Source organism: Neomonachus schauinslandi, chromosome 1 (genome assembly GCF_002201575.2).
Source record: "Neomonachus schauinslandi chromosome 1, ASM220157v2, whole genome shotgun sequence".
NCBI lineage: Eukaryota > Metazoa > Chordata > Mammalia > Carnivora > Phocidae > Neomonachus > Neomonachus schauinslandi.
This window is the reverse complement of record NC_058403.1, coordinates 184,673,275-184,697,992: the sequence shown is the minus strand read 5'-3', so window position 1 is coordinate 184,697,992 and position 24,718 is coordinate 184,673,275. Positions and strand designations below refer to the sequence as shown.

General features: G+C 38.4%; 1 protein-coding gene across 7 annotated transcripts in view; it reads right to left on the bottom strand.

Moving 5' to 3' along the window:
- Window positions 1–24,718, bottom strand: part of CADPS (calcium dependent secretion activator) — a 467,508-nt gene that overhangs the window by 229,522 nt on the left and 213,268 nt on the right. For all 7 annotated transcript variants that reach the window (XM_021695231.1, XM_021695230.1, XM_021695232.1 and 4 more), the window contains 2 exons: window positions 11,417–11,650; window positions 6,407–6,528 (listed from right to left, as the gene is read on the bottom strand). In XM_021695231.1, the coding sequence (XP_021550906.1) occupies window positions 6,407–6,528; window positions 11,417–11,650 (356 nt within the window). The remainder of the gene's footprint in view (window positions 1–6,406; window positions 6,529–11,416; window positions 11,651–24,718) is intronic.

The window sequence follows — 24,718 nt, the reverse complement described above, 5'->3', positions numbered from 1 at the left end:
CCTTTCTGGTCCTGGAACACACAGAGCTCCTTCCTATCTGAAAGCCTTTGCACTTGCTCTTCCCTGCACCTGGCATCTTTTCCTTGTTATTTCTTCTTCTTCTTTTTTTTTTTTCTATTTTTTAATTGAAGTATAATTAACATACATTATTATATTAGTTTCAGGTGCACAACATAATAATTCAACAGTTCTATATATTACTCAGTGCTCATACTCTTGATTCCCTTTATCTGTTTCACCCATTTCCACTCTGGAAACCACCAGTTTGTTCTCTGTATTTAAGAGTCTGTTTTTTTTGTTTGTCTTTTTTTTCTTTGTTTGTTCATTTCACATATGAGTGAAATCATATAGTATTTGTCTTTCTGTGATGGACTTATTTCACTTAGCCTTATACCTTCTAGATCCATCCATGCTGCCTTGCAAATGGCAAGATCTCATTCTTTTTTTTAATGGCTGAGTAATATTCACACACACACACACACACACACACATCACATCTTTTTTATCCATTCATCTATGAATGGATACTTGGGTCACTTCCATATCTTGGCTATTATAAATAATGCTGCAATAAACACAGGGGTACATGTATCATTTTGAATTAGCGTTTTCATTTTCTTTGGATAAATACCCAGCAGTGGAATTACCAGGTCATATGTTCCTTCTCATCTTTCAGGTAGCAACTGACACATTACCTATTCTGAGCAGGGTTTCTTGGCCACTGAAGTACCCTACCTCTCCATCACTTTTCACTGCAGCAGTCTGTTCATTTCTTTTTGAACTAAATTACAATCTGCTATTATTCGTTTATTGCCTAAGTCCTTTACTAGAATGTACATTCTATGAGGCCAAAGCTTGATCTATATCATTCATGGCTGTAGCCCCAGCACGAAGTGGACACAAGGAATGTATCCCATGTACACTTGTTGAGGGAAGGCAAGTGCCTATCATTTATATCATTCTCTTTCATCTACATTTCAAAGAAGCCATTCAGGAAAGATATTCTGTTTCCATTTAAAGCATGCCAAGGCCCAGTACACTGAAAACATTTTTGGTTACACTGAGACAGGAAGTACCATTAGGATGATACATGAGGCAAGGAATTGGCCCCACAACTTCCTTTTCTGACTTTGTAACTGACTTACTGTGGGGGTGATTTAATGCGACTCCATATGTATGAGTAATTTGGGTGTAATAAGCCTGGCCCATTTTGAGTTGCCATAATGGACAAATAATATATTTCACAGAAGAAAAATGTTACAGAAAGTCATTGCATTTTTTTTTTTTTGCTTTAATGTGGTCTCATTAGATAAGGTGCCACTGAAAAATGCTAGGGCTATGACAAGATTTACCAGTGAGGGAATCTTATTTTCTTCTTCCCTTGGAAAGTGGCAGGAAACAGTCTGGTTGTGTTTTCTAATTCCTGAAAATAATGAAATCCATACGTCACGAAGCCCGTGGCTTGTCAGGGAATAATAAACTGGTTAAATAATCAAATGTCAAGTAGCATCCTTGGTTTCCATTCAGAGGAATACAATTTCAGATAATTTAGCACAATATTGGACTGCTAACTAAAACTGCCTTTCTTTTTAGCCCAATTACTTAAATTTCTCTGGCATTTAATCCTCAGGGGTTACTTTCTTTAGAGGGTAACTTACATGGTACAAATCCACCAAGAAAGTCACTTTGAAGTATATCTTCTACTCAGGGAATATGTTCTGTTTTCTTACGTCAATTTTCCCAAATTAAAATAATTTGCATACCATCTTCCCCATCTTTGCTATTCCCACGTATCAACACAGGATACTTCTGTGATTAATTTTTAATCATATCCAGGTACCACCTGGACTATTATTTACTTAATATATTTTATTTAAATTAATTCACTTTTAAATGTTAATATATTTCTTTAAAGAAGAACACTTATGTCACTGATGCAGAAGACAAAGCAGCACCACCAGTCATGAATGGAAGGTAACACAAATTAGAAACTGTTATTGCTTTACCTGTTTATTTGTTCATATGTTTACTGACTGTGTCCTTTACTAGAATGTCCACTCTACGAGGCCAAAGCCAGATCTATGTCAAGGCTGTAGCCCCAGCCTAAGGTGGACACAAGGAAGGCATCACAGGTATACTTGTGGAGGGTGTGCAAGTGCCTACCCCTCCTGTCTTTCCCTTACATCTACACTTCAAAGGAGACATTCAGAAAAGGTATTCTCTTTCCATTTAAACCACTCCAAGGCCCAATACACAGAAAACATTTTTGGATAAGTGAGATCTAAGCAATGCTCTGAAATTCTAATTGTAGGCTCTTGTCTGCAGAAGACGCAGAGCCTGAGGCCTCTGGAGGTGTTAACAATCTACTAGAACCAAATAAAAACATTCTCCTGAACCTGATCAGAACTGATAAACAAATGGAAAAGCAGTTACTTCCTTATCACATGACTTGATTTTACTCAAAGCCATGTCTTGATAAAACCTAACATAATCTGTTATCAGCAGAGCTAAGAGTGCTATCTTTTGAAAAACACCTGGCATAGGAAGAAAAGTCTGCTCTGTTTCATAGGAGGTGGACAAATATATCTGACTTCTTGAATCCACAAAGTATTTCTCTTCTCCATTCTCATGCCTTCCTGAGATTGCCTGCCTAAAGACACGATTTCAATTACTTCTGCCTCAGCACCTCCATTGCTTTCCCACAGAGCAGAAACAATGTATTACAAATGGAGACAATATTCTTTGAAATAAATATATTGCTTGAAAACTTGTGATAACATATTTTCCTGGCTTTCCACGTTAAAACCCAGGGGAGGAGGACAACTGAATTGAGAGGATATATATAGTCTGCTTGAAAATATCCCACATGTAGCACCCAGATTGATAAAATGAAGGACTAACAGAGGACACACACACACACACACACCATTTTTTCCAATCACAAAGTATATTTAACTCATGAACACAGCATTCTTATATTATGCACCTGATCCAAAATGATCATGCCAGGCAGGGCCCTGGTTGTAACTGAAGAGATAGCACTGGCTAAGGAGGTGAGGGAGAGCTTAGAACTTCCATTCCTCGGTTTGGACAATAATAGACTAGCATTTCCAATGGATGCTAATAGGTATTAGTTGAAATAAGTTTGGGAAACTCATGAATAAACAAAGCTAAATAGGTTTATTTACTGTTGGAAATCTTCAAAGGTTTTTAAATGCTGATGAACACTGAAAAACTCAGAAAGACATGTAATGTCTTGCATTTCCCGAACTTAATCATGGCACCACTCTCCCTGCCCTTGTTTTTATTGGAGTCGTCTCTACATTAGAGTTCTAAAAAAATACACCCTTGGACAAAGTGGGTTATGCGATGTACTTCTGGATTTGTGACTGTATTTGGTAAAAAACAAAACAAAACAACAAAACAAAAGTCAAATTCCTTGTAGACATGATGGGATAAGATGTGGGTTTCCAGTTACTGGGTAAAATTCCTAGTAGCAGCAACAATAGAATTAATGAGTAACAAATAAACTGGCTTGAATTGAATTTTGATTTTAGAATGTATAAATAAAGTAGGGGCATCGGGGGGCTGTAAGAATAGTCAAAGATGAGATTCAGAAGATGAGTAGGGCAGGAAAAGGGCTAAACTTGTCAGATGACAAAGTGGAATTATTAGGATAGATGAAAGATAACCCTCAAAAGGATACTTTTGGGGGTAATCAAAATCAAGTAGCAGACATGATAGCTGGGGATTGGTAATGGGAACAATTATAAGTAGAAGTAGAGAAGAAAAGGAGAAGAAATACAAGTTTCAAAGAAGAAAGAATGACAGAGAGGATTTTGAGTAAGTCCAAACTAGGGAGAGAGGAAGAAAATGTACCTGCACCAACAGGGTCATTCATCCAACCAGATAAAGCCAGAGGCAGAGAAAAACTTCCAGAACTGAATGATGACAAAGAAAAAGGTAAAGAAGAGAATTGGGAAAAGAATTGTGGATTTAGAAGGAAGATGAGTGGAGGTTTAAAGAGAATTGATATAGAAAGGATAAAAAAAGAGACAGCAAGAAATACAAGCATTGCTAGATTTCAGACTCTGGGTATATCTCTTTGGGATACTAAGAAATGGCAAATACAGGGCACTTATGCCTTTTTTTTTCTCCTATGGCAGACATAACAAGTTCATCATGTACTATTTTCCTCTGAGTATAGATTTGCCCTCAGAACTCTTCTAACACAGCACTCAAAGTAGCCACTACTGACTGATTTGACTTGACCCTAGCCATGAAACTTGCATTCTTAATGTATTTAAAAACAAACAAGCAAATCCTCTGTGAGGTTTTAGTAATACCTGCTCACTGATGGAAGAGAAATAAAATATTACACTTTTGGCTAGAAAAGCAAAATGTTTCAGTGTGAGATATTTATTCATATGGACATAATAATGCACATGTGTGGATATGAGTAAATACATTTATGAGATATGAGTATTTCAAGTAGGTAGACCAAAGTGTTCCATATTTATTTGTAATCTGAAACTCTGTTTTAAACATTCATAAGGACAGGAAAATCAGCTCATCATTTACCCTGGCAGCTGAAACTTTTAAACCCAATAAAATGATATGAATTATGTTTTAAGTTAAAATAGTTCATATGAAACAACAGCCTGTTAGAATAATCAGAGCTTTCTCCTTCCTTCTCTATCTTATGACACCATATTGGGCCCATCATCTAAAAAGTTGGCAGAAACATCAAATAGGTTTTTCTTCCCCAACACATGACACATTTTTAAAAGCATGGATAAATAATGCAGCATAACATAATACATGATAGCATTGATAGCCATCAGGCCATGGTGACAGGTGTGGGAGAAATTAGGATTTTTATCAAAGGCAGGCAGTAAAAAAGAAACTGCATTCATTTTCAGTTTAAAACTAAGTTTAAAAAAAGGGAGGAAGGATAGTGTGTGACAAGTTGTATTGGTTTCTGTTTCTTCTTGCTTACATTCATTAATTTTGCCCAACTTCTGAGATCTGAGGCCTTTGCCTATTCATGCAAAGAACCACTTGAAGGCATACAATGCCCTCAGATTTGAACTATTTTGTTTGAACATGCTGGTAAGTTATTCATGTTCTGCTAAACAGTTCATAATGCTCTGGGGAAGAGAGGAAGTACATTGCTATCAGGAGTTACCGTTTTTTTGACTTTTATGAATTAATAAAAATAAAAAAAGAATGCTCATTAGTCTAGGCTGGCTTAATTGAGACAGAAACGGAAGGGAAAGAGGCAGTGGGTAGGGAGGGAAAAAGGCAGTGACCTCTCCAGAATTGTTGAGGCCTGAGATTCTACTGACCCAAATGAATTGATCATCATCGCTCTTATGAACCACTGCCATAGAATCCTAGCTGGTCTCCCGCATCAACTCTGGCTCACTCCGCTGCAGCCACAGTGATCTTTTTAAAACATATATCTAATCACCTATCCCTGTACTTTCCTCTCCATGGTCTAGCAAGGCCCTTCATTGTGTGGTCCCTTCCTGCCTCACTGACAGCTTCTGGCATACCTTGTTCTCTGAACTCTAGCCCCACCAACCTTCCTTCCATTCTGCTTTCCTACAGGGCCTTTGCTGACCACAGGGCCTTTACACAAGCCGACTCTGCCTGGAATGTTCTTTCTATTCCCACCCCATCTCACTCAACTTTTATAATACTAGCTCAAATGTCTTATAGCTCCTAAAGAAGGCCTACTCTGACTCTGTCCCCACAAAGTGATTTAGGTCCCCTGCTACCTCCTCTCAAAGCACTCTTTCCTTTTCAGCATTTATAACTATTTGTAATTATATATTTATGTGATTATATTTCTGATCCTTCCACTCAATGGTGAGCTCTGTAGGGCTACAGCAGTGACTATCTTCCTCTCCACTGGGCAACACTACCTTGTACACACACACTGAGCATTTGACAAATATGTGTTGACCAAATGAATTAATGTATTATATCTAATATAACACACTGATATACTGACATAGTCATAACTGTGGCACATAGAGAGAGATTTTGAAAAAATTGCTTATACCATGAACCAAATGTGATTTAGCAAATCTTATAAAACAAATTTGTATCAAACTCTCCTACACATCGTATCAAAGGATTGAAGCTGAGGTGAATATATAAAGCCTCCAGAAAGGAGATTGTTTTTTTACTTTCCTTCTGTTCTCTGCTCTTAAAGAACTGGAATCCTTATTATGGCTGCTGAATAAGAATGTAATCAAGTCATCTTGTTTGGCAAACAAACAAAGTACATGCCTTCTAGAACCTTCTGGGGAAACCAGACCTTTAACTTGGAGTTAGACAAAATGGTGCCAGTGAGAACAGCCTTCTGGAAGATGAACTGTGGAGGAGCAGAACTTACGTTGGTTTAGAAGCCTCAGCCTGGTCAGTCTGTAGTTTCTCTCCTCCTTCCACCTCCATTGTGCAATATACAATGCGATTGGGAGCCAAGGATTTGAGGCCTTGGACTTCCATGATCACCACCTGGAAAGAGAATCACACATGGTGGCGGTTACTGCCAAAGCCCATGGACAGCATCCCTCAGAAGAAAATATAGAGATGGGAAGAAGTTACCAAAAAAACCCAACAGGTATCTGGCGGCTTTTATCAGTTTTCTATCAGTCAGGCTGGTACCAGTCTAGCATGAAGATACCATTCTTCATAGTGTAACTGATTGCCTCCCGGATGGAAAGACAACCCTCACTACTTTAGAAGCTCACAGGGGCTAGACAGGTAATGTGAAATGGGCTGCTTGTTCCCTGGGTTGAATGCATAAGATCATTTTTCATTTCTGCAAAGAAATAGGCTCTCTCTTATTTTCTTTAAAAATATTTTCTTTAAAAAAGCTTTTAATTCAGAACTTGGAAGAAACAAAGGCCCAGAAATTCACTTTTCTCTTTTACAATGAGATAAGTGATAAAACAAATGCTAAGATAAAGGGCAAGTAACTATTCAGCATTAGAGTTGGAGATGCAGAGGGAGTAGTGAGGCCTGGGGCAAAAGAGGAGAGCATATGCTCCATCTAAACAGAGCAGTTGGTACCCAGTTGCAGTCCATTGTGGCCTTGTCTTTCCTTAGTCTGGAGTTGCCAGATACTGCAATTTTTCCTACCAGAAAATGGAAATCTGAATCAGAATCAAAGTCAGAAATCTGATTTTGAAGTTTTGACAATAATCCAAAAAGGGAGGAATAAAATACACAAACTCTGGGCAGGCCAACATTGTTGAATCAAAACAAAAACATGTCTGCAGCTGCATACTCTCTGTTCTAGACTGAGGAAAAAAGCTGGTGTTTTGCTGGACCAACATATATCCTTTACAATTCCTGGCACTTCCCACCACTACCCTTAACTCCATTCAATCACCTGCTATTCTCATATCCAGTGGTATGTCCTGTCATTTATCAGAGGGGAGAGGACAGGAGGGGAGGATAGGGCAAATATACCGATTTAAAAATCTGAAACAAATGACCTGCATCAGGGATCTATAGTAAGCAAGGGATATAAAAGTATCACTCAATTGTACTCCAAAAGAGGTAATGGCAGGACACACAGAGAAGGATATGGTTGTGCAAAAAAGGTACACTTCTTTCTTTTTTTCAAAATTTTTATTTAAATTCTACTTAGTTAACATGCAGTGCAATATTGTTTCAAAGTAGAATTTAGTAATTCATCACTAAAATACAACATCCGGTGTGTACACTTCTTCAATGGGCTTGATTCAAGGAAGTACAATAGGGCCTTAGTGCAAATCAGAAATATCTGGAGAGCGTACTAAACCCAAAAACTGCTGGGCTCCACCCCCAGAATTTCTGATAAGCAGGTCTGGGATGGAGCCCAAGACTTTTTATTTCTAATAATTTCCCTGGTGCTGCTGATGTTGATGCTGATGATCCAGGAGCCATACTTTGAGAACCACTGTATTACTCATGTGATGTTGGGCAAATGACTTGGCTGTGAAGTCATTCCACTTTTCTTTCAAATCTCCTGAGTCTCAGTCTCTTCATCTGTAAAATGGGGATAATAATGTATGTCCTATATCCCCTGTTGTGTGAGGACCAAATAAGATGATGTAGGTAATTGAAAATTTTCATACTGGGAAGAATCATACAAATGAAAGGAAATGCGAGGCACAGTAGAAAGAACAGCATTTTTTGTAATTTAAAAGATTTGAGTTCAAATCCTGAATCTGATCTTCACTAGCTGTATAATCATTTATAAGTTCCTTAACCTCTCTGCGGCTTTGTTTCCACATCTGCAAATGGCTCAAAAGATTGTTGTGAGGATTCACTGAGTGAATGATGCAAAGTAGGCTTAATGGCCCTCTACATATGCCCATTGTTTTCCCTCAGAGTACTCCCCTGGCGCAAGGCCGTGCCACTGGGCAGCCTGGGCCTCAGTTCTCCTGCTGCAGTTAACTGCTCTATAGTGTCCTTCCCAGCCATGCAATTCTATAAGTTCATGAAACATGTCTTGTACCAATCAGCAAATTCAAACTCAGTCTGCCCTGATGAGATGATAATCCTCTATCTCCCTCTTCTCATCCCCCCTCACTGTGTCACCCAACACACAGATGCACAATGATTTTTGTTGGCAGTTTTAGTATATGTGCAATTTAGTGTTCCAAGTAAAAAGTATTTGGGAGCCCTAGGGAATTGCATTCTGTACTTGTGCTTATAAGTTAAAGCCTGTTTGAATCATGTACACATGGGAGTGTGGTTGGAGACTCACTCACATCTATATTTCAGATAATCAGCTGTATAATATTGAGTACAGATAAAGAATTAGGAAATTATGGATTTAAAAGCTTCATGGAAATCAATAAACCACTTTTTTCCCACTTTCTGTGGAAAGAGAAGAGGCAGTAGGGAATAAATTGCCACCTCTAATTGGCAATAATCAAATTCAAAGACACCTAAGAAAAAGCATTCAGTACCTCAGGTGGCAGTATTAAAAAAGAAAGAAAGGAAGTAAGTTTCTGTGAAATTACACTGATGATTTTTTCACACACCAAGTGCCCTATATTGAACTGAATACTGCCTCTTTCAACTGCAAAATACATGTTGAAACACTGTAATATGACTATCTTGAGCTGAATTGAGCACAGTAAAACAAATTATTTGCAGTTAATTCACAGCAAGCCTTAATGATGTTCTAGAAAATTAATGTAGTCTTTACAAATCCTAATTAAATCTACAGAAATTGGATCTATTCTCTTGGTCTCCCCAAGTCTAAGGCTATCATAAAATCGTTGTGGGGTTCTGAGTTTTAATAAGTTATGAATGGTTCTCAAACTTCGGAGTGCATAAGAAGCACCTGGGTGGCTCATTAAAATGTACATTTCGTGGTGTACTCCACCCAGAGATTTTTTTTTTCTGACACCATTGAGGTATATTTTACAGATCATATAATTAACCCATTTCAAGTGTACAATGCAATGATTTTAGTAAATTTACTAAGTTGCGTGACTATCATCATAAATTAGTTTTAGAACATTCTTATCTCCCCCAATAATATCCCTCATGTCCATTTCCACTTCCTGTTCCAGGCAACACTAATATAATTTCTGTTTCTAGAGACCTGCCTTTTCTAGACATTCTATATCAATGGAATCAAACAACATGTGTCTCTTGTGTCTGCCTTCTTTCACTAAGCAGAATATTTTTGACATTCATCTAAATCAAAGCATATATCTGTAGTTTGTTTCTTTCAAGTGCTGAATAGTAACCCCTTGTATGGATGTACCACATTTTGTCTATCCATTTACCAGTGGATACACATTTAGGTTGTTTCTATTTTTGGCTAGTAAGAATAATGCTGCTATAAACATTTGGGGAGCAAGATTTAATGGGGACATGTGCTTTCATTTATCTTGGGTAGATATCTAAGAGTAGAATTGTACTCTACAAGTGGTAAATTTATGTTTAGCTTTTTGAGAAACCACCAAACTATTTTTTTTAAAATTTTATTATGTTATGTTAGTCACCATACAATACATCATTGGTTTTTGATGTGGTGATCCACGATCCATTGTTTTCGTATAACACCCAGTGCTCCATGCAGTACGTGCCCTCCTTAATACCCATCACCGGGCTAACCAATCCCCCCTTCCCCTCCCCTCTAAAACCCTGTTTGTTTCTCAGGTCCATAGTCTCTCATGGTTCATCTCCCCCTCCGATTCCTCCCCCCTTCATTTTTCCCTTCCCTCTCCTAATGTCCTCCATGTTATTCCTTATGTTCCACAAATAAGTGAAACCATATGATAATTGACTTTCTCTGCTTGACTTATTTCACTTAGCATAATCTCCTCCAGTCCCATCCATGTTGATGTAAAAGTTGGGTATTCATCCTTTCTGATGGCTCAGTAATATTCCATTGTATATATGGACCACATCTTCTTTATCCATTCATCTGTTGAAGGGCATCTCGGCTCTTCCCACAGTTTGGCTATTGCGGACATTGCTGCTATGAACATTGGGGTGCATATGGCCCTTCTTTTCACTACATCTGTGTCTTTGGGGTAAATACCCAGTAGTGCAATTGCTGGGTCATAGGGTAGCTCTATTTTTAAATTTTTGAGGAACCTCCACACTGTTTTCCAAAGTGGCCGTACCAACTTGCATTCCCACCAACAGTGTAAGAGGGTTCCCCTTTCTCCACAACCTCTCCAACATTTGTTGGAGAAACCACCAAACTATTTTCCAAAGTGAATGCACCATATTTCCCCCGCCTCGAGATTTGGGTCAATAGGTCTGGGTGATGCCAGGAATCTGCACACTGAACCAGCTTCCCAGGCAATTCCAATGTAGCCAGATTAGATCCACTCCCTAAATTATACGTATGAAAATAAAACGTAAGTAGAAGTTACAGAGGATTTATTGACATGTAGAGCATTCTGCCACATTCCCAGTCTGAACAGGTTCTTTCTCTGGGTGATGAGATCAACTAAAAAGCCTTCACTGCAACAAGAGGCTCTCTACCGTGTAGCCAACAAGAGAGACAAAAGGAAAGAAAATCTACAACTCATCAAATGATGCTAGATATTTCCCTCATAACTGTGACACAGGATGCCAAAATCTTAAACTTTCTAAATTGCATAAGGTCTTTACAAAATCCTTGATCATTACTTTAAGATGGAAAATAATGCAGGATTAAATTTAGTAGGTGGTTCTTAAGACTGCATTTCCTTAAGGAAAGCATGGGCTCCTGGAGATGGGGAAGCACTTGCTGATTAGCTGACCTATGCTGAGTAAGCTGTTATTTTAATAACTGCTCTGGGGGTGCAAGGATGAAAGCAAGTTGATTGTGGTGCATCTAATCACCCACATCCTCCTGGCTATGCCAGGAAACTTTCAAGGGTTTAGGGCTTTTTACCTCCAGGGAGAAAGACAGCACAACGTCTGATTTGGAGAGCTGGTTCTCACTCTCCTCACCCATGTCGATGATGGAAGCATTGTGGCTGCGTTTGAGTTTCTGCAGCTTGAACTCGCCGCCTTTGGACACTGGCATGCTCTCCAAGTTGGCCATGAGCAGGTTGACTGATGACTTCAGCTCCTCGATGTACATGTTCTCCATTTCTTTGGATACAAACTTGGGAAATTTGCGCTCCTTATAAAGAAAAAGAAAAGTATGAGCAGAAAAGTAAATAGAGACCTGATTTACATAGAAGGTTTTCATCTTATAGCCCAGAGTTATAATAACATCTACCACTGGTGAAATTTTGCTCAGATATTGTGGTATTGTGCTAGAAAAATGTTCACCCTAGTTGAGTAGATAGCTGCCTGCCTTCTAGTCATTTACAATCTCTAACAGCTAAGAGATATATACATAAACATATAGTAAGAAAGAGTCAAATGTTTTATTATAGTTCGATTTTTTCCCCAGTTTTCTCCAGCAAATTTGATTTGTGGAAAGAAAAATGGGGTGATATTTTTTGAATCTGGTTTCGGTTGAAACAGTTTCTTTTTAGCAAAATGCAATCAGTTGTTTTTAAGTTTGGAGACAGAAAGACACCCTATTTCTGGATACGTATAGAGATTTTCTCACATGAATAATTCAAGAGGAGCTCATTTGAGATGTTTCAAACATAGCCTGTAGCTATTTCTAAAAGGAATAGTAGAAAGAATAGTTACTGTTTTCAAGAAAAATTGAAAAAAAATAATGAAGTGATGAAAAACGTGATTAGAATTCTTTAGAAAAGAAGATAAAGCAATTCAGTATCAGAACTGACCTCTATTTTTTTCCTTCCTTGCTTATGAATTCAGTTGTAATAGCAACATGCTTTAGTTATGCTATTTTTTCTTTATACCTCTAGGTTGTCCAAGTGCCTTAAATATATTTTGGATTAATCACCTTCTCAAAGAATCATTTCCCACTTGAAACATGAACTTGCCCTCCTTAACTCTGGTCCATACTGATCAGGTCAAGGGGCAAGCCACATCAGTTTGACTTTTTTTTTTTTTTTTGCAAGTGACAGAAAAATCCAACTTGGAACTGGCTTAAACAATGAAGGGAATTTATTGGTTTGAAATGTCCTGGGGTAGACCAGCTTCCAGTGAGGCTGAAATCAGGACTCAGATGATATCACAACTGAATTTTTCTCCCAAATCTTGGTTTGGGTTCCTTTGTGTTGGCCCAATGCTCAGTCTGGCTCCCCTTAATGTCACAGAAAGCTTGCTAAAGATCTGCACCTTATAACATCACATCATGCTATCTAAAGGAAGGGTGAGTATCTCCTCTTGTACTGTCTTTTATCCCAAAATTCTCACCCAAAGTCTGACTTATGTACATACCCTGAACCACCTTTTTTAAGGCTAGGGATATGTTGTGTTGAGTTGCTTAGGAATGAGTTATTTCCGCCATCCCTGTGGCTGAGGGTAGAATTCCACCTGGATCACATGGGACATGAATTGGTTCACCAATTCTGGGTGGCAAAAAAAATGTGTAGTATGTGGGCATCTGACCCAAATCAACCAACTAATTCAATTAAGTGGGCAACAGTCAACCAGATTCACTCTCTTAAGCAAATGAACTGAGAGATATTGAGATTGCAATTAGCAGTGCAGCTGAAATAGCAAGATCATGTAGACTCATAGGTAGGGGCCATATTGGAACATGTGAAAGAATAAGACACTTGACAAACAGAGAGAAGGAGGTAGAGAGAGGGACAGAGGTAGAGACTAACAGACAGAGGAAGGAAAGGCAGGAAGGCAGGAGTAAGGGAAGAGGAGAAAAGAAGCTATTTAGAGTCACAGAAAGGAGCTCTGACGTTTATTGGTCTTCTAATTCCCATAAAGCCCACCTATTTCCCCTGTTGACTCCTTTGAGATACTTTTGTTTTCCTTTCAATAACTCTCCCCACACACTAGTTAGCTAGAAGGGTATTTCTTTCTTGCTACCATAGAAGTTTCACTAAAATTCATATAGTAAATCCTCTGTATAGAGCTTGGAAATGCCTTTGTGCTATGCCAGTCTTCTTCCTACCTAGGGGCTGTCATAAGCATTCCCCTTAGCCCCTTGCTGCCCTAGGTAATTCTCAGCCATCTTGTCATCTTCTTTATTTCAGCCTCAAAATTTTATTTTCCTAGGTTGAATCCCCTTATTCTACTTTCTTATAATACCTAACTCAACCTTTTGGTAAAACTTATTATAATTAATGGAAAATGGTGAAATTTATTTATTGTTTATCTTTCTTGCTGGGCCATGATGTCTGTCTTGATACCCTTGGTGAATTCTTATTCTCTAGAATAATCTTCGGCACATAGTAAGTATTGAGTTGAGTGAATGAATGGATGGCTTGTCAAAAGTCCATATTAAGTATCAATGCAGCTAAAACTCAGTCACGAGGTGGAGGTGGAGAGATGATGAAATAGTTCTGGAAGAACAGTGAGATTCTCCTTTTTCATGTAAATGAGCAAGGGGGTCTGAAATCTACCCAGCAACCTTTGAGTATTGGTTCTTTCTGGAACCTCTTAGTATAATCACTTCCTGCTTAATGGTTGGGCTCAGCCCACCACGTGGTGCTTTCTAAACACACTGTGGGTAAAAGTTAAGAGGAGAAGGAGGATGGACACCTCTGAAATAACATGATAGGCTGATGAGCTCAATGAGAGCTAGTAATTGTTCAAGACAAGAATCTTATTTCTTCAAAACTTTTGCACAGTGGGCTTCCTTTTGCTTCTTATCATTCTTGGACTCAATCCAGGATGATTGTGAGCCTCAGAGACTAGGGTAAACTTTATGAAAAAGGCCACAGAGATGTGGGGACTTGCCTCCTGGTCCACCATCACTTAGAAAATATTTACCACTGCCAACACTGTGCCTGGTTTAGTGTTAGGCACTGGGGTGGGGGCGAGGATCATGATGAAGGGATGTGGACTGTTCCCCTGAAGGTTAAAACCAGTGGGGAGAAAGATCTATTGGAGAAACATCAAGGTAGATGCTGTAACAGCAGTGTATGAGACATGAACTCTTGCTGAGAGAATCAGGAGTGGCTTTCCAGAGGAGGTGACCTCGGGCTGAGAGTCTGATGGATGAGGAAGAGTTTGCCACCAGGTTGAGTTGGCTGGGACAGGATCATTGTTCTTTTCTCCTTTCCATGGAAAATATACAAGCAACGCTGAATCTAAGAAGGTCTGTATTACTGTACATGGCCACAAAATATTTCCTCACCTCCTTTTGAACATGGCCCTTGTTGAGAGCAAAGGGAAGAATGAGGGAAGTTAAAGTGGTCAAAAAGTGGTCCCCAAGGCCATGTTAGAAGATACCAAACAGGTTACATACCAGCAGCCTGAGGTCTGTTACACTGACCTCTTTCCTCCTCATGTTGGGGCTCAAACCTCATAACTCTATGGGATTCTTAGGAAACTGGATAAGTGGTATCTCTCATTTTTTACTGGCAGCTGCTGGCCTTGCAGTTGTCATGGAGATGAAGAGAAAAACCATTGTGTCTGTGAAATGGATTTTTTCCTGCTAATCAGCATTGAGAGACCTTACCATCAAGTGCAGTCCCTTTTATCACACCCACCTTTAGGACTCACTCAATGCCTCTTAACTCCATAGTCCTGAGGTTTTGCAAGAAGACCCAGTGGTTATAGACAATACCACTTTAGCCCAGAGTTAGAGTCCAACAAACTTTATGCAGGAGAATACTGGAAAAATCCAAAGAATGATCACTCCTCCCAGAACTTAGACAGTTCCTAATGACATCATAAAAAGAGACTCATAAAACTGAAGTCTGCAAGGGAAAACATGGACATTTTTCTGCCCTGGGTACTAAAGCCTTGAGAAGAAATAGCATCCTGTCAATCTAGGCTGAGGTTCTTGAGGGGAGTTTTCAGCAGCAGACCCATTACAAACACATTTCAAAGCTGAAGTTGTGCCAAAATAAGGAAAATGTAGTCGTCCATCTTGATTGCTACTTTCCCAGGCATAAAAGTAAATTAGCCTTGACAAAAACATTGTTTATTCATATTGCTTTATGAAAGACATAGCATATGGGTAGACAAAGTCTTCCAAAGAAAATCTCTGCTGTCCATTTATTTTGTTTTGGACTGATAACATTCCTCAATGGGGATGGCCTCCCAAGGACAATTCTTAACAGGGTTATTTATGTTCAGCCACACTGAGTGATTTTTTGGAACATCTTGAAAAATAGCATTTGAAAGTGCTAACAGCTCTGTCAGCCATCTACTTTTCTTTTCTGTCTTTGCATTTTCATTCATAGAGGATGAAGTGGGTACATGTAAAAGCTGACAAAGGTACCCCTACTCAGACAGAGGATCCTTAGACTCCAAAGGCTCAAATGACAAACTGATAGGTGATCAGAAGGAAGATATGGCAGAAGGACACTTTCTAGACACAAAGCTCACCGACAGTGTTGCACTTATTCAAAACAACCTCTCAAGCAATTCCTGGGCTCCTATCATGTGTCAGATGGCGTGCATGTCACTGGGGATGAAAGAGTCAGCCAAGAGGCAATAGTATGGGGTGATGCCAGCAAATGATCAAGTAAACACCAGGTGACACATGAAGTAACAGGCATGTGCAGAGTACAAAAGGCACCAAGGAATCTTATCCAGTCTACATGGGTAAAATCAACTTGACTTTGATTCCTGGGTCTACCTCCTATTAGTTGTGTGACTTTACACAGGTTTCTTCACCTGTCTGAATATTGGTTTCCATATTTGAAGTGGAGAGTTATTGTGAATGAAAGACAATAACAAATACCAATACTTTTTGATTATAAATCTGTAAAATCAGCATATGTATACTATATATGTGTATATATATACATATATATACATATACACATACACATATACATACATGTATGTATGTATATAATATATACATATACACATACACATATACACACATGCATGCACACACATCCACATCCATGTATCCATGTATATTAGGCATCATGCTACCAGCACCACTGCTAACAGTAACAAGAGCAATAATAGTGATGGTGACTATCATAAAGACCATGATGCTAGTTGACATTTACAATTGTTAATTGTGTCCTGGGCATTAAGCTAAGCACTTTACACGCTTTCCCTCATTTAATTCTTCGAACAACTGAGGGTAGTGCTGTTATTTAATCCCAGGTTCTGGAGGAAAATGATACACAAAAGTTAAATCAATAATTAGTAGAATTGAATTTGAAACCTAGAGCCCCTGTTTTTAGCTATCATATGATAGGGCAGAACTATCTGGCCCCAAATGGCAAAGAACCAAGGTAAACCCTATGGGGCCCCTCAGCATGGCCCACCCTCTGCATCACTTCATCTCAGTGTTCAGCGGAGGACCAGGGAAACCCGAGCCCTCCACAGCAACGAGCGTTCCACTATTACCAGTCAACGTGGATTGTGTAATGGTGGGTGTGGGGTGAAGTGCAGGGAGTGATGGGGGAAAGGTAGACATGTTAAATGAGAGAAAGAAAGTCTTGGTAAATAATCTGTAAAACTCAGCATCACACACATTAGAAGGTATTTTGGGCACAGGGATGATAGCTTCCAGGATTGGCTTCTTTACTCAAACCCATCTTTAAGAGGTTTGGTGTTACTGAATGAACTTCAGAGGATCTCCTCAGCATTTAGATTTTTTTAAAAAAGATTTTATTCATTTATTTAAGAGAGAGAGCGCAAGGGAGAGAGCACAAGCGGAGGGGAGGGGCAGAGGGAGAAGCAGACTTCCCACTGAGCAGGGAGCCTGATGTGGGGCTCGATCCCAGGACCCTGGGATCATGACCTGAAGCCGAAGGCAGATGCTTACTTAACCAACTGGGCCACCCAGGTGCCCCAGCATTTACATTTTTGTTTGAATTCAGATTTTCCTGGGTTGTTAACTACCTGCAAAGGTCACAGTCAGGGAGATGCTTCCTACACACATTCTTCCAGGTAAAAAAATCTAACTTAAGTTTTGTGTGCCTGGACCCTGCTATTTCCTGACTCAGGGTGAATGTCAGGTAGAAAAAATTAATTTCTAAGCATGGGGGGGGGGTAGTATCATTCTCTGGCTGGAGAAGATTCCATTTTTATCTGATTTTCAGCAATGCATGGAAAAGAACCTTTTCATCAAGGAAATATTTAGACATTATTTCTTTCCTGGGGGCGTAGTCTCATCAATGTTTGCAACAGGACCATGATATGAGATGATAATTTTGCTCTGCAGAGAATAGGGGTTTAAATGACAACTCTACATTTAACTGATAGTGCGAAAAACCAATAGTGTTTCACTCCCAGACCTCTGCCGTGAATATTACAAAAGCTATATTATTTGTCTTATATAATTAGCTCACGAATTTTGGAACTTTACCTCAAAATGTGGCCAAAAGGATTGGCAAATATCACAGTACCACTAACGCCACAATCTGTCTGTTTAAGCTCCAATGTCAACTTCTGATCACACAATTGAAATAACTTAGACTTAATTCCTAGGTGAAATGTGGGGACATTTTAATATCAATATGAGAGGATTTGGGAAAATGTCTGAACAGGGATAAGAAGTGTTTTCTACCGCATTTAAAAAGGCATTCAGATCTCTTCATGGAACATTTTTTTTTTTATGGGGGTATGGACAGAGGGAGAGAAAGAGAGAGAACCTTAAGCAGGCTCCATACCCAGTGTGGAGCTCAATGCAGGGCTTGATCTCACAACCCTGAGATCATGAACTGAGCCAAAATCAAGAGTCAGATGCTTAACTGACTGAGCCACCGAGGGGCTCCTATTCACAGAACTTTTAAGACAGCATGTCTGATGTTCACAGTGGAGGCTCATGCAGCCATCTCTGTCTGATGATTTGTGGCACATGGATGTGACTGAATTGACAGATTACAGCACAGGGTTTCAATGGAGGAAGGCTGCCCTGCACTTGCCTCCCTTCTCTCCTAGGAAGAAAGGACAAACCTACGCCTTTTATAAGCGTGTGAGGATGACAATGCTGCCAGCAGAAACACCAGGCTCCTTACAACCTCTTTTTCAGATCCCAAGGAAGTCAAAGCAGAAAGAATGCAGAATTCCAGGAGCCAGTTCTGCCTGATGCTATTGCTTCATTTGGCCTTCTGGATAAACTAAAGGAAATGTACAGTAAATTTTAGTGGAAGAGAGAAAGTGGCTTCCTGGAGGGGCAACCGGATCAATGACAGAGAGATTCCTGTCCTGGTGTAACTTCCTGCCTATCATCTGACTACTCAAAAAAAGAGCATGACACTTGGAATCAGAGCAGTCAGTGTTCTACTTACTGGCTAAGTGAACTTAAACTCTTTGATGTGCCTAAACTGGGGAGATTTATTGTAATTCCCTGGATTGTTTATCACAGGTCCAAATGAGAGTTTACATGAAATTGTACAGCCAATGCCCAAAACATTTAATAAAGGCCGGATGAGCAGAGAGAGAGAGGCTAGGAAGAGGTAAGGTGCAGTCCTGGTTGAAAGGCATCTTGAATCTATGACTAGGGGTGATGGGAAAAGTGAGGAACTGTATTTGTGAAGGCATTTTTTTATTTTTTTTAAAGATTTTATTTATTTATTTGAGAGAGAGAGAATGAGAGACAGAGAGCATGAGAGGGAGGAGGGTCAGAGGGAGAAGCAGACTCCCTGCCGAGCAGGAAGCCCGATGCGGGACTCGATCCTGGGACTCCAGGATCATGACCTGAGCCGAAGGCAGTTGCTTAACCAACTGAGCCACCCAGGCGCCCTGTGAAGGCATTTTTTAATTGAAGTATAGTTGACATACAATATTATATTAGTTTCAGGTATACAACATAGTGATTCAACATTTATTAACATTACAAAGTGATCACCATATAAATCTAGCTACCATCTGTCACCAAAAAAGGTTATTACAATATTATTAAGTATATTCCCTAGGCTGTAAATACACCCATGTGTCTTATTTATTTTATGACTTTTATACCTTTAAATTCCCTTCCCCTATTTTGCCCAGACCCTCTTCTCCTCCAACAACCACCAGATTGTTCTCTGTATCCATGAGTCTATTTCTGTTTTATTTTGTTTGTTGTCTTTTAGATTCCACACATACGTGATATCATACGGTATTTGTCTTTCTCCTTATGACATATTTCACTTATTAAATACCCTCTAGGTCCATCCAATGTTGCCACAAGTGGAAAGATCTACTTCCTTTTTTAGGGTTGAGTAATGTTCCATTGTATATATACAGCGTATCTTCTTTATCCATTCATCTACTAATGGACACTTGGGTTGCTTCCCTATTTTGGCAATTGTAAATAACGCTGCAGTAAACATAGAGGTGCATATATTTTTTTCAGATTAGCGTTTTTGTTTTCTTCAAATATCCAGAAGTGGAATTATGGAATTGCATGATAGTTCTATTTTTATTTGTTTTGAGGAAACTTCATACTGCTTTCCATAGTGGCTGTATCATTTTGCACTCCTACCTATAGGACACAGGGTTCCCTTTTCCACACATCTTCACCAACACTGGCTATTTCTTGTCTTTTTGGTGATAGCCATTCTGACAGATGTGAGGTGATATCTCATTGTAGTTTTGATTTTCATTTCCCTGTTACTTAATGATGTTGAAAAATTTTTCATATACCTATTGGCCATCTGTGTGTCTTCTTTGGAGAAATATGTATTCAGGTCCTCTGCCCATTTTTTTGGAATGTTGGATTGTTGGATTGTTTTTTTTGAAATTGAGCTGTGTGAGTTTTTAAAATATATTTTGGATACTAATCCCTTATCGGTTATATCATTTACAAATATCTTCTCCCATTCAATAAGTTGTCTTTTTGTTTAATGACGGTTTCCTTCACTATGCAAAAGTTTTTTAGTTTGATATAGTCCCATTTATTTTTGCCTTTGTTGCCCTTGCTTGAGGAGACAGACCCAAAAAAATATTGCTTAGACTTATGTCCAAGAATTTTCTGCTTATGTTTTCTTCTAGGAGTTTTCTGGTCTTACATTTAAGACTTCAATCCATTTTGAATTTATTGTTGTATATGGTATAAGAAAGTGGCCCAGTTTCATTCTTTTGTACGTAGCTGTCCAGTTTTCCCTTATTGTCTTGACTGTCTTTTCCCCATTGTATGTTCTTGCCTCTTTTGTTGAAGATTAATTGACCATATAAGTGTGGGGTTATTCCTGGATTCTCAATACTGTTCCTTTGATTCATTGTGTGTGTTTTTGTGCCATACTGTTTTGATTACTATAACTTTGTAATATAGTTTGAAATCAGGGAGTGTGATACCTCCATCTGTGCTCTTCTTTCTCAAGATTTCTTTAGCTATTTGAGGTCTTTGTGGTTCCACACAAATTTTAGGATTATTTGTTCTAGTTTTGTGAAAAATACTATTGGTATTTTGATAGGTATTGCATTGAATGTGAGGACTGCTTTGGGTAGTATGGAAATTTTAACAATATTAATTTTTCCACTCCTTGAGCAAAGTATACCTTTCTATTTATTTGTGTCTTCCATCAATGTCTTAGTTTTCAGGGTAACAGGTTTAAATTTATTCCTAGGTATTCTATTCCTTTTGATGCAATTATAAGTGGGATTGTTTCCTTACTTTCTCTTTGGGATAGTTTGTTGTTTGTTTATACAAATTCCACAAATTTATGTATATTAACTTTGTATCCTGCAACTTTACTGAATTCATTTATTAGTTCTAATAGTCTTTTGGTGGAGTTTTAAGGGTTTCCTATACACAGTATTATGTCATCTGTGAATAGTGACAGCTTTACTTCTTCTTTCCCAATCTGGATGTCTTTTATTTCTTTTTCTTGTCCAATTTCTGTGGCTAAGACTTTTTTTTTAATATTTTATTTATTTGCCAGAGAGAGAGAGAGACACCACACGAACAAGGGGAGTGGCAGGCAGAGGGAGAGGGAGAAGCAGGTTCCTGCTGAGCAGAGAGCCTGTTGTGGGGCTCGATCCCAGGACCCCCAAGATCATGACCTGAGCCGAAGGCAGACACTTAACCGACTGAGCCACCCAGGTGTCCCAAGACTTCTAATACTATGTTGAATAAAAGTGGTGAGAGTGGCCATCCTTGTCTTATTCTTGATTTGAGAGGAAAAATTTCAGCTTTTCACCATTGATGTTAGCTGTAGGTCTGTTATAGATGGCCCTTATCATATTGAGGTACATTCCCTCTGTACCCACTTTTTGAGAGTTTTAATCACAATTGAATATTGAATTTCAGTGAATGCTTTTTCTGCATCTATTGAAATGGTCATATAATGTTTCCCTTCTTTTTGTTAATGTGATAGATCACATTGATTGATTTGCAGATATTGAATCATCCTTGCACCCCTGGAATAAATCCTATTTGATCATGCTATATGATCCTTTTCCATACTGTTAAATTCAGGTGACTCATATTTTGTTGAGGATTTTTGTATCTATGTTCATCAGGGATATTGGCCTGTAATTTTCTGTTTTTGTGGTGTGGTCTGGTTTTGATATCAGGGTAATGTTAATATCTCACAGAATGAATTTGGAAGCATTCTTTCCTCTTTTGTTTTTTGGAATAGTTTGAGAAGGATAGGTATTAACTCTTTTTTAAGTGTTTGGTAGAATTTATCTGTGAAGCCATCTGGTCCTAGAGTTTTATTTGTTGGAGTTACTTGATTACTAATTCAGTTTCATTAATAACAATCAGTATATTCAGATTTTCTATTTCTTCTTGATTCAGTCTTAGCAGATTATATGTTTATAGGAATTTATCCATTTTTTCTAGGTTGTCCCATTTGTTGGAATATAATTATTTGTAGTAGTCTCTTATTATCCTTAGTATTTCTGTGATATCAGATGGAACTTCTCTTTCATTTCTGATTCTATTTATTTGAACTCTCTTTTCATAATGAATCTGGCTAAAGGTTTATCAATTTTGTTTATCCCTTCAAAGAACTAGCTCTTAGTTTCATTGATCTTTTCTATTGTATTGTTTTTAGTCTTTACTTCATGTATTTCTTTTTTCTTTTTTTTTTTTTTTTTGCTTTTTGACCTTATACTTCTACTTTATTTAAGAAATTATCCTAGGGGCACCTGGGTGGCTCAGTCTGTTGAGTGGCTGACTCTTTTTTTTTTTTTTTTTTTATTCTTATGTTAATCCCCATACATTACATCATTAGTTTTAGATGAAGTGTTCCATGATTCATTGTTTGTGCATAACACCCAGTGCTCCATGCAGAATGTGCCCTCCTCAATACCCACCACCAGGCTAACCCATCCTCCCACCCCCCCCCCCTCTAGAACCCTGTTTGTTTTTCAGAGTCCATCGTCTCTCATGGTTCGTCTACCCCTCCGATTTCCCCCGCTTCATTCTTCCCCTCCCGCTACCTTCTTCTTCTTTTTTTTTTTCTTAACATATATTGCATTATTTGTTTCAGAGGTACAGATCTGAGATTCAACAGTCTTGCACAATTCACAGCGCTTACAGGAGCACATACCCTCCCCAGTGTCTATCACCCAGTCACTGCATCCCTCCCACCCTACCCCCCACTCCAGCAACCCTCAGTTTTACTTCATGTATTTCTGATCTGATTTTTATTATTTCCTTCCTTCTACTAACTTTGGATTTTGTTCTTTGTCTAGTTCCTTTAGGTGTAAGGTTGGATTGTTTATTTGAAAATTTTCTGGTTTCTTGAGGTGGGTCTGTATCACTATAAACTTTCTCTTAGAACTGCTTTTGCTGTGTTCCATAGACATTGGACCTTTGTGTTTCCATTTTTATTTGTTTCAAGGTATTTTTAAATTTCCTCATTGACCCACTGGTTGTTTAGTAGCATGTTGTTTAGCCTCCACGTGTTTGTGGGTTTTTTTGCAGTTTTCTTGTGGTTGATCTCTAGTTTCATATCATTGTGGTCCGAAAAGATACTTGATCTGATTTCAATCTTAAATTTATTGAGATGTGTTTTGTGGCCAAACACACTATCTCTCCTGGAAATTGTTCCATGTACCCTTGAGAGGAATGATATTCTGCTGTTTTGAATGGAATGCTTTGTATATATCTATTAAGTCCATCTGAGCTAAGGTATCTTTTAAGGCCAGTGTTTCCTTATTGGTTTTCTGTCTGGATGACCTCTCCATTGAGGTAAGTGGGGTGTTAAAGTCTCCTCCTATTATTGTATTACTGTCTATTTCTCCCTTTATGTCTGTTAATGTTTGCTTTATGTATTTAGGTGCCTCTATGTTGGTTGCATAAATATTTATAAGTGTTATATGTTCTCTTGTTGTATTGATCCCTTTATTATTATGTAATGCCCTTCTTTGTCTCTTGTTACAGTCTTTGTTTTAAAGTCTATTTTGTTTGATATAATTATTGCCACAACAACTTTCCTTTAGCATGAAATAGCTTTTTCCATCCCTTCACTTTCAGTCTGCATTTGTGTTTAGGTCTGAAGTGAATCTCTGGTAGGCAGCATACAGACGGGTCTTGGGTTTTTTTTTAATCTATTCAGCTACTATATGTTTTTTGATTAGAACATTTAGTACATTTACATTTGAAGTAATTACTGATAGATATGTACTTACTGCCATTTTTTGATTATTTTCTGGTTGTTTTTGTAGTTTTTCCTCTCTTCCTGTCTTCTTCTTTTGCTCTCTTCCCTTGTGACTTGGTGACTTTCTTTATTGTTATGCCTGTATTCCTTTCTCTTTACTTTTTGTGTGTCTATTATAGGTATTTGGTTTGTGATTACTATGAGGTTCATGTATAACATCCTACATATATGGCACTCTTTTAAATTGATGGTTGCATAAGTTCAAGTATATACTAAAAGTACAACATCTCCACCCCTACCTCGTTTTGTTTTTGACATCATATTTCACATCTTACATTTTGTGTATCGCTTGATTAATTATTGTAGGTCTGGATGATTTTATTACTTTTATCTTTTAACCTTCATACTAGCTATGTAGGTGGTTCATCCACTACCTGTACTATACGTTTACCTTTGCCAGTGAGATTTTTTCTTTCATAATTTTCTTACTTCTAGTTATAAACTTTCTTTTCCATTTAAAGAAATCCCTTTAAGACTCCTTGTAAGGCTGGTTTGGTGTTCATGAACTCCTTCAGCTTTTGCGTGTCTGGGAAACTCCCTGTCTTCAATTTTGAGTAATAATCATACTGGGTAGAGTATTCTTGGTTATAAGTCTTTTCCTTTCAGCACTTTGAGTATATCAT